Here is an 11,253-nt window from a genome sequence, read left to right on the forward strand (position 1 = left end):
TGTAATGCCACGGCACTCTACCCAGGGGGACAGCTTGAGGCTCTGTCTCAAAAAAAAAAAAACAAAAAAAAACAAAAGAAAAAAAAGAAAAACTAGCTGAGCATTGTGGTGGGTACCTGTGGTCCTCGGTATTTGGGAAGCTGAGGCAAAAGGCTCACTTGAGCCCAGGAGTTTGAGGTTGCTATGAGCTAGGCTGATGCCATGGCATGCTACCAAGGGCAAAAGAGAAAGATTCTGTCTCAAAAAACAAAAACAAAAACAAAAAAACCCCAAAAAGCAAACCACAGGGTTGTACACTTTAAGTGGGTAAATTGTATAGCATATGAATTATGTCTTTGTAAAGCTGTTGCAAATATTACATATGTTATAATTGCAAAAAAGAACTGGCTTCACATACATCAGTATGGCTTCCACCAAGAAAACATAAAATAACCAGGTAAGGATGTGGAGAAATTGGAACCATGGTTCCCACTGATGGTGGGAATGAAGAGGCTGCAGCCGCTGTGGATGTGAGTTTGGCAGGTTCTTCAAAAAACTAAAATAATGTGTCTGTTCGACAGACCTGAAGCAGTAACTGTCTGCTGCTAAGTTTTCCACTACAGATGTAAGAAAAAAGTGTCTTGGCACTTTCTATGTGATTGTGGCAGCTAAGATGGAGTGAGGAATAAAATGCAGGGGAAAAATGGGGGGAGAAAGAATTTTTGCAACTCGAGAATAACCTTTTTAAACAGAGAAGAGGCTGTTTTACTCTAAAACTTGAGTTTACGTAAAAGTGGGAGAATATCCCCTACCTCCTTCACTCGGTTGATTACACTTGTAAAAGGTTAAAACTAAAAGCAAGCCCAAGACTCTTTGGTCCATTTAAGAGGAAGAAGAAGGAAAAAAAACCCTAAAAACAGAATTACCATATGATCCAGCACTTCCACGTCAGGATATATACCCAAAAGAACTGAAAGAAGAGACTTAACTTTTGTGCTATACATGGCGGGGGGGGGGGATCCTCTTCCCCTTGCTGGTCTGTGCACCAAAATGAGAAACTTGTGATCACCTGCTTCCTAGCTCTGTGACTTCAGCATTCATTAAATCACTAGATCATTCTCTGGAATATTCTTTGTGTCTGCTCTCTCAAGACTCTCATCTGTTCCCTGAGTTATTGCAACGATCTGAAATGCCTTGCTACTTCTCTGCAGACTTGTAGTTTGTACGCATCAGTCACGTCTCTGCTCAAACTAGACCTCAGAATCCTTCTTAACACAAGGCCCTAGGCAATCATCAGACGAAACTTGTTTGCTCTCCCCAGTTTAGACAATAGACCTTACAAGCTCAATTCATATTTGGGACTTAGACTTAGTCCAAAGATGGGAAGGCTGTGATGGGCATGGCCCTGGTTCAGCCAGGCTTTTGCAGTGTCTGGGATCACGGTCATGGGCGGAGATTCACCATGCCCAGAATTGTCAAGAGCTAGGATGGGAGAGGAAGCACAGGCATCTTGGGTGGCCAGATGGTGGGGCTGAGGGGCCTTGCTGTGATGCCCCCCACCTTCAGGCTGCAAGCAGCTCCCTCTCCTGGCTCAGATGCCCGTGGGGGCAGGGCAGCCTCACCCACGCATTCTGAGCTCAGCTCCCACCCTGTCCCCTCCCCAGGCCACTGATCCCAGATGGCTCCAATTAAGGAGCTTTGTTTTGTTTCCATTTTCCCAAAATAAGCCTCTCCGATCTGGCTCATTCTGCTTGGTCAGTGCCGGATGTGAGCCGGCTTGATTTTATGACTGTCCTGGTGTCATTCTTGATGGGCTTTATGTCCCAGCTGGCTAGAGAGGACACAGCTTGGTGCTTCTCATGTCTGGTGTGTCGGGGGCCTCTGTTGTGCCCCCCTGCTGGATCAGCAAGGCAGTGAGGACTGGGAGGGGGCGAGTGGGATCTCCACGTCGCTAGGGGCACTGGCACCCCCTTGTAGGGCAGCCCCTTCTCCCTGAGGCTCCACAGAGCCTGGAGTGGGAGAGTAACGTGGCTCTGGGCAGCGGCTCGGTGGCCAAATGGAGACAGCTTTCTACGTGACATCCTCCCTGATCCTCAACTTTTCATCAGTAAGCCACATGCAAGGTGGAACTGTCTGGGGGTCTCAGCAGTAAGGTGTGTGTAAGACACTTAGTGTGCTGCCTGACACACAGTAGGTGCTCACTGAATGCAGCTGTTGTTAAAGAGACCCATTTAGGGACTGTGACTTTCAGGCACACATGTAGCAGTGTTGGCCACACCGCCACGCCTGTCTGCCTCAACTCACACCAAATTAGACAATCATGCTTTGTCCATATTCACTCAACCAGGTGTGTTTTTTTTTTTTTTGAGACAGAGTCTCACTCTGTCGCCATGGGTAGAGTGCCATGGCACCGTCATAGTTCACAGCAACCTCAGACTCTTGGGCTTGAGCAATCCTCTTGCCTCAGCCTGCTGAGCAGGGACTCCAGATGCCTGCCATAACACCCGGCCAAGTTTTTCCATTTTAGTAGAGATGGGATCACACTCTTGCTCAAGCTGGTCTTGAACTCCTGAGCTCAAGCAATCCACCCACCTCAGTCTCCCAGAGTGCTAGGATTACAGGTGTGAGCCACTGGGCCTGGCCAACTGGCAAATATTTATAGAGCACCTACTGTGTGCCAGGAGCCATGCTCAAGTCTAAGGATTCATGGCTCCTGCCCCATGGGGGCCACAGACTAGTGGGAGAGACAGGTAGGTCTTTGTAGAACAGGATGAAGCAGCCCAGGGAGGCTAAAGGAGCATTAACAAGGTATCCAAACCTATGGCTCCAAGGTTTAGTAGCCACTGGCCAGGGAAGGCAGGGAGAAGAGTGTTCCACATGGCAGTTCAGGCTGGCAGGAGCATGGTGAGGGAAGAGGCAGAGATAAGTGAAGGTGGGGCATGTAAGCCAGGGTGATGAGCAGGGGTGCACGGGAGCCAGCTAGGTGAGGAACAGCAGGAGCAGCATTCCAGACAGATGGAATAGCATATCGGGTGGCCCCGGAGGTGAGGGAGCCACCTACTTCTAAGCAGTTTCACCACCAGTTAACAGTTGGGGATGACATTTGGACTCAGCTTTCTGGATGAGAACACACTTGTTTCAACCACCTGGGAGCCTCATAACCCCCTGGAGCTTTCAAGGATCTGGGCTGGGGCTGCACATTTAATTCTTGTCACTGTTTAGAAGATCTTGGGGCCGTTTGCTTTCAGTTGCCTTTTGCAGGAACCTTTTCATCACAAAGCAGGGATTAAGTTGCTTTTTGGCTTTTCTAATTAACTCTTGTAACAAAAAGTCCCTGTGGTATCTCTGATGTGCTGCATCTTCCCTCACTCCTGGCTTGGCAAGGAAAGAAAACCGGGATGTTTCCCATCGCGTGATGCTGTGATGCTGCTCGTTTGCATGAAATACCAGGGACTGCCTTTTTCTGATCACGCTTCTAGCTGTCAGCTACCTTTTAAGTAGCTCCAAGCTCCCCTCCCGAGAGGTGTCAGGCTGCTGGATGTTTACTGAGGGGTCTGCACCACCGACCTGCAGCACCTCTGCACGGCATCCTTTAGCAAATGCACATCTGGGCTAACCCCTGCCTGGTTCCAGGACCTGAAGCCAGCTCGTAACAGGAGCAGACACCAGGACGCCCCCAGATCCGGACTCTGTTTGCTACACACGCTTTCTTTTAAGGGATTAGGAGTCACGGTGCCAAGCTGCGCTGCAACGGAACTTTGAAAAACATCTTAAAACAGAACACGGCAAGGCGGTTGCTTTTTAAAAAAATTTTGTAAAAATGTGTTCTCTCCGGTTTTTAAATTAGAGCACACTTCATGCAAGAAAACTGGAAAAATGCAGGAAAACTGACAAAGGAAGAAAAGTCACTCAAAGTCCTTAGGACAAACATACTTGTCAGTTTGATGTCAATGGTGGTGAAACTACTCGGAAGTACGTGGCTCCCTCACCTCTAGGCCACCCGATATGCTATTCCATCTGTGTGGAATGCTGTTCCTGCTGTTCTTCACCAGGTTGGCTCCCATGCACCCCCGCTCATTCCCCTGGCCTAGTGGTGACTACATGCCCTATTCTTTAGGGGTAGTGAAATAGAATCCGAGTCCACATGCAGCGACTCGTCTCTTTTTCTTCATTCAACGTTGAGACTTGGGTTGCCCCGACTATTATAAACTCCGTCAGCTATTTCACTGAACCGCTGCAATCATTGTATGAATTTATGTCCTACAATTTATTTAACTATTCCCTGATGGTTCCAATTTCTCCCTGCTACAAAAAAAAAAAAAATGCCTTTATGAACATTTTCATGCATTTAGGCTCCTTTCTTTATTTGAATTCCCAGAAGTAGGATTCCTTTGCCAAAGGCCCGGAACATTGTGGTGGTTCTCCATGCCACCAAACTGCCTTCCCAAAGGGCCAATATATACATTTCCCCCCACATTTTCTTTTATGGTGACAAACATTTATCATCTTAACCATTTGTAAGTGCACAGTTCAGGGGCAATAAGTACCGAACTGTATTCACAGCCCACATTGTTGGGCAGCTATCACCATCATCTGTGTCCGGAATTCTCATCTTCCCAAACTGAGACTCCATCCCCGTGAAGTACTAACTGCCATTCCCCTCCCCGCAATCTCTGGCACCCGCCATTCTACCTTCTGTCTCTATGGATTTGACTATTCTAGGGGCCTCACGTAAGTGAAACCATATGGTATTTGTCCTTTTCCGACTGGCTTATTTCACTTAGCATAATGTCCTCAGGGTTCATCTGCATTGCAGTATGTGTCAGAATTTCCTTCCTTTGTAAGACTGAGTAATATTCCACGTGTGGATAGGGCATTCACGTGGGCTGCCTCCACCTTTTGGCTGTCATGACTGGTAACGCTGCTCTGCACATGGGGTTCGTTCCTCTGGACCCTGTGTTTGGGGCCCTCATGTGACATCCACGTGTGCTGGCTCAGGAGGCGCTCAGATCCCCCGTCAGAGGCTCACGTGGGAGGCTGGGCCAGGGCAGAAGGTGCAGGTGGAGTCCTGAATGTTGACCTCCATTTCAAAAGGCAAAGCCAGGGCATGAGATGGTGAGGGCACAGCTGCCAGGGAGAAAGGGGTGTAGGGGTGGGAGGCTGGTGCTGCCATGGTAAGCAGTACGGACGCCTGTGCAAGAACAGGAGGGCTAAAACACGCATTCTTCACTGGCTCCCTCCCTCGCTCGCTCCCAGTGAGAAAGTGCGGTGTGGCCAGGGCTGGCTGGGTTCACAGCCCAGCTCCACTGTTTGCTGGCTCTGTGGCCTCAGACAAATTACCCACTCTCTCTGGGTTAACTGGGCAACTGACTTCAGTGTAGTGCAGGTGTCCTCAAACTACGGCCCGCAGGCCATATGCAGCCCACCTAGGACATTTATCCGGCCCGCCGGGTGTTTTTGCTGCCACTGCCTGTCCTGCTTAGGAACAGGGGCCCACAGTCTGGCCCTGCAACGGTCTGAGGGACAGTGAACTGGCCCCCTGTTTAAAAAGCTTGAGGACCCCTGGTGTAGTGCCTCAGTTTCCCCTTTTGCAGTATATGAACATCACAACAGAGCTAAACAAACAAGCCAGTGCAGCACTCAGGACAGTCCCAGGTAGAAGCACGCACATAACTACATTCACCTGGTGCTCCCTCCATACATTCACCCAGCAACCTTCACTGGCACCCTGTGCCAGGCGCTGGGGCACAGCTGTGAAACAGGCATTCTCTCGGCAGAGCTAGGGATGGCCACGAACCAATCAAACCCTCAAGGCAGTGTGACCCAGACTGAGGGGGGAAGGCAGGGGCTACAGGAATGCATGGCCAGGCCCCCTGCCCAATCCTGGAGGGTTGGGGGTGGGTTCCTGGAGGTCCCCTCTAAGCTGAGTGGGCCAGATGGGTACCTGACCCCTGCTGCATCCCCAAGGCTCGGCACGGGGGCCACACGCCCTGAGCGCTTGGTTGTTTATGAATGAGACATGGGTTAGCAGAAGGTGGGAAGGGAAAGTACGCCAAGCAGAAGTGACAGCAGAGGCAAAGACCTGGTGGAAGGAGCACCTGTCATGGTCAGTTATGGCCCTGCTGCAGGACAGCTGGCAGCAGCCAGAGTGGGAGGTGCACAGGGGTGACCTGGACGCTGGGGGGGCCAGCACCTGGATGCTGGGGGGCCACTAGAGGCTGCCTACACCCTCCTGGGATTTGGCATTTCCCACCCATACCACTCCTGGATTAGTTCTGGGAGGCCCTGAGAGGCAAGGGAGGTGGCCAAGGCCAGCTGGGCCCAGGGGCCTTGAGGATCAGTTCTGTGGGTGGGTGGAGGGTAACCAGGGCCACTGCCTTGACCCCCTGACCTGCCTGGGCTCAGTGTTCCAACCAGAACTCCAGGGAGAAAGAAGGAGGACTTGGCCCCCAGTGCTGGCTCCAGCCAAGTCAAACAAGGCCGCCCACTCGACAGGAAGACTCAGTGAGCCCAGCTGACTCCAAGGCCTGTTAAGGGCCACAGGTTCCCCTGATGTCCAGCCCCCACCAGGCCCAGCTCCTCGCTGTGGCCAGACAGGCCCCCTGGTTGCCTCAGTCCCTGCACCTGAGGTCATCTAGGCCTAGTAGGGCCCACAACATACGGAGCTGCCACCTGCCTCCCCATGCTGTCCCTTCGTCCCCTGGCCTGAAGTCCCTCTGCCACTGGGCAATCTGACTGCCCTTCAGGTCTCAGTGAGGCCCTGCCTACCTTCAGGGAGACTTGTGGAGCCCACCACAAGTGGGCCTTTATCCTCAGTATAGGCCATGTTCTGTGGCCCGACCTTGAGCCCCGCAGGGCGGGGACTGTGTGTGGTCTTGCTCAGGGCCCATGAGCCAGGCTCATTAAGTACCAAGCGCACTGGTGAACCAGCACATAAAGAAACGGAATCTGAGGGGGGCAGGTGGAGAGGCAGGAGCCCATCCTGCGACCCTGCAGCGGCACTCTCAGCCCTGGGAACCAGAACACACCTGGGGACTCAGGGGTCTTTGTGTGATTCCAGGAGGTCTCAGCAATCCAAGAAAGTGTTCAAGCTGGAAGGGAAGCCCCCTAGTGCCCACCAAAAACCACAGCCCAGCCTGGTTCTCCCCAGGCTTAGAGCATGTGGACCAGCCTTGCTTGGACACTACCCACTTCCAGCTGGAGCACAGTTAGGAGAAGGCCCCAGCGGACAGAACTTATAGGTCTAGGTGACCCTGTCATGCTCAGAGCCTCAGTTTCCCTGTCTATAAAAGAACAAACCATGCCAGCTTGGGATTCAACTCAGTGAATTCTTTCTTGGCATGTGGTGAGATTCCCTGAATAGTCTGTTGCCCCCATGACCATCCGTGGCCCCCATGCTGCCCACCAGGTGCCAGCTCAGAGGCTTCCCCAGGCCTTGGAGGCGGGCTGGGAACTGCCAAGCTCTGCTGCAGCCTTTCATTCCAGACAGGAAGGCTCTGCTCAGCTCAGCAAGGGAGGATCTGGAACAGATGTCCAGAAGCTACAGGGGTCTGGGAAAGCAGCGACCTCCATCCCAGGACCTCCATCTTCCCCCGCCCCTCACCCCGCTCCCTCTAGGGGACCTGGGGCCACAGCTAGCCACCCACTCTCCCTTCTCATCAGCCTTCAAGGGAGGGAGGGGTATAGAGCCAACAGAGGTAGCCCAAGGAACAAGAGGAGAGGCTCCCTGGCCCACCTCAGACAATCAGAGCATCCGCCAGGGACAGTGAGGACACTGACAATCCCACATTGCTCCTTCCCCAATATTATGCAATCCATGACTTATCCTGGAGCAAATCTAGGTCATACAAAACTGAAAAGGGGCCAAGTCTGGACTGCCATGAGCCCCTAGCACCTATCATTCGTAAACAGGGCCCTGGGTTAGATGTCTCCCAGGAGCCGGGCTGGCCAAGGTGAGCATTTCTCAATCCCTGCAGTAGAGCTCAACTGCAGGGGAGCGTCAGCCCTGAGCTGTCCTCAGCAGAGCGATGCTGGTCGCACACAAGGACTGTTACAGCTCAGACCTGAGCTCATGGAATACACACAACAGCCCTAGGAGGTAGAGACTGCTAGTCTCCTTGTACAGATGAGGAAACCGAGGCAGAGAGAGGTGACATCACTCGCCCAACGATAGACTCTGCTGAGCCTCAGTCCAAAGTGCCCTTCTGTGGTTTCTACCCTGTTCGGCCTCCCGGAGCAGGTGAAGAAGAACCTGAGCTGGGCACAGAGTACAGAATGGAGGAGGTGTCACCATCGTTCATTCATTCGTTCATTCTTTGTTCACTGTACACACACGTACCTGGTGCTGGACAACATGCCAGAAAGGACACTAGCCAAGGGAGGCACTCCAGTGTGCGTGCACGTGTGTGTGAGTGTGCGTGTGTGTGCACAAGTATCTATCACATCTTCCCTCCACACTCACAGGGTCTCTCTGAGCCTCAGGCTGTTGACTTGGAGAAGGGTCACAATACCCTGCTCCTGAGGGTTCTACGCATAGTTCACCTATTTGTGCAGCTCAAACACAGGGCATGGCCTGTGGTAAGCACTCAGTATGTAAGTGGGAACCGTCCCCAAATCCAAACTCGTGGACTTTTCCTCCATCCTCCACTCCTTCTTTGTGCCCAGCTGGGCCCCTCTCCTTGGCCCCTGGGTTCCACTAACACATGTGACACTCTTTGTTATGGAACAGTGTGTCTCCCCCACAAGCCCCCACCCTGTCCCAGATTCCTTCCCTTGTGGCCTTGGGGTCCTGCCAGCCCCATCCAGACAGCTCCCCCATACTCCCCCCACCCCACTGGCTTCCTGTCCCTCCTCCTGGCCTGGGTGGAGACCTCACTCCATCCAGAAGCCCCACCTGATGGTCTAGACAGGCCACAAGAAGGCGACTGTGGCCCTGGGAAACTGAACTTCTTGGGGTGGCAGCAGGCAGGAGTGGCCTCACCATCCTCCCCTCCCCTCACTCCAGTGTCATTTCCTAGCCCTCCCCTGGACGCTGTTGCCCAGGCTTGGGAGGAGCCAACACATTTGATAGGTGGTGGAGTTCATGTCCAGACTGTCATTTAGCAGCTGTGTGCCTTTGGGCAAGACACTTAACCTCTCTGAGCTTCCACTTTCTCATCTGAAACACAGGTATGCCATCACCCTTAGCCAAACTCCTAGGCTCCAAATGGGTTCAGAACTTCACAGAGTTTAGAAAGATGATACAGGTTGTACACCACACGTTGTGTTAACACCCCAGTGGGGTCTGGGCTTGCAGGCTATACTTCAAAGGAGATTTCAGCAGCAAAATGTATGAATATTCATTTTCACTAGGATAAATTAGTGAAAATAGTTTATAAAGCCTAGAAATAGTTTCTGGTCAGGCTTAGCAGTCAAAAATGAGTTATAAAAGTACTGGGAGTTTGTAAAGCTTTGGGAGATCTTGACGTGTGGCAGACAAGGGACTGTGACCAGTGACCTCCCCCAAGGGCTGTGGAGGCCGGAATGGAGTTGGGCCTCTGGCTCCTTGAAGTGAAGGGCTGGGTCCAGACTGGGATTCTGATGTCCAGGGTGCTAAGGCTCCTGCACCTTGGCATGGGGTGGGCAAGGCAAGCCACCTAATGGCAGGACAAATTTGGTCCTCCCACCCAGAGGGCTCCTCTTTCCCTGAATGTCTCAGCTCCCACCCTCCAGTGCACAAGACACCCTCCAGAGACTGCAGGCAGCTCAGGGGTCCACTGAGCCGCTAAAGTCCACCAGAAGACTCCCCAATACCAGAAGCCCCTGCCCTAGAGGGTGGACGAGTCCACTCCCTGATGTGTAATTGTCCCCATCACGGCCTGGGTGGACGATGGAAAACCATTAAAGGGGACCATAACTGTACCCGGATCTCGGCTCTGCAAAGGGGCTCCCCGGAGGCCTCCTGCCCCATCTAGCTGCAAAGGGGCCCTCCTCAGTGTATCCTTCCACAAAGGGGTATAGTCCTGTTCCTGAGGCCCCGTAGCAGGGTCCCACAGCCCTAGCTGGGGCTTGCAGCGACAGTTCAGACCTCTGCCTCGGGCCCCCAAGGAGTGACGACAGGGGACGCGGTGGTGGTGGTGGTGGTGGCGGCGGCGGCGACCCGAGCCCGCACTTACCCAGGCGGAGAGTGATGTTGACCGAGGTGGGGTACTGCACGCCAAAGGCCATGGACGGGCTCTGCCACCAGGTGCTCTCGTCCTGGCTGTGGAAGTCGGTGAGGTAGGAAGCGTTGTGGTGGCGCTCGGGGTCGGCGGCGTCGCAGCGCTGGCACTGTGCCCCTGCGCCCGCGGCGCCCACGTGCGGGCAGAAGTCCTCGGGCGGGCTGCCGCACGTGTGCGAGGCCTCCGCCAACCGGCCGAACGCTGCGTTCTCGAACTCCGGCAGGCAGCGCTGCGGGCGCCCCGCGCCGTCGTAGCACGCGCCCATGCCCGCGCCCGCCGCCCGCGACGCCGCCAGCGCCAGCGCCAGCCCCAGGAGGAGCGCAGACACCGCCATGGCCAAGGGCACCGACGCCGAGCTCTGCCGGCCCGCCGGCTAGCCCACGGTGGGCGCCAGAGCCCGCCCTCCCCGGCGGGCGGGACCCACGACGGGGCGGGAGCGCTGGAGGGAGGGACCGGCGGGGGGGCGGCGCCCCGAGCCCAGGCCGCGCGGTCCCTGGAGCTCACCCCCACCTGGTGGACGTGCCCGGGAGTGCCCGGCTCCGGAGCCCCAGAGCTGCCTACCCACCCGGACCCTCCCGGCAGCGGGGGCCCCCCAGGCATCTTTAAGCCTCACTGTCCACATCTGGAAAATGGGGTTGGCAAAGATACAGGATCTTTAAGGCTTCCATGACTGCTCATTAAATGGAAACTGCTCACCAATGCCTTTGAGGTCCTGAGATTAAAGGGGACAAGGATCTTTGGCGGGTCTTTGCTGTTTGCGCATCTCCTTCTGTGGGTAAAGTGCACGTAGGTAGCTTTCAGGATGGTTCCTCCGAACTCTGGAAGGTGCTCCTGCTGCTGCCTGGGTTCTCAAAGCAAAGAGACTAAACCTTACACCCGACCTCAGCACGCTTCACCTTGGAGAGGCCATCCTTGTCTTCTCCCCCGTAGAAGCCCCTTTTTACTCCTATTCATTAAAATTAGTAAATGGAAGGAGAAAAGCCATTTGATAAAATTTAGCAGCCATTCCCAGAAGAACTCTAAGGAAAATAGAAATAAAATTCCAAAACATGATAATATGCTGTTCAACAAACAT

General features: G+C 53.8%; 1 protein-coding gene across 1 annotated transcript in view; it reads right to left on the reverse strand.

Annotated features, from left to right (window-relative positions):
- The window catches only part of LAMC3 (laminin subunit gamma 3), a 65,988-nt gene extending 55,476 nt beyond the window's left edge, over positions 1-10,512 (reverse strand). Inside the window, exon 1 of the mRNA XM_003794890.3 lies at positions 10,134-10,512. Within this exon, the coding sequence (XP_003794938.1) occupies positions 10,134-10,512 (379 nt within the window). The remainder of the gene's footprint in view (positions 1-10,133) is intronic.
- Between the last annotated feature and the right edge of the window lie 741 nt (positions 10,513-11,253).

Source organism: Otolemur garnettii, unplaced genomic scaffold, assembly GCF_000181295.1.
Source record: "Otolemur garnettii isolate 467f Iridium unplaced genomic scaffold, OtoGar3 scaffold00087, whole genome shotgun sequence".
NCBI classification, from domain to species: domain Eukaryota; kingdom Metazoa; phylum Chordata; class Mammalia; order Primates; family Galagidae; genus Otolemur; species Otolemur garnettii.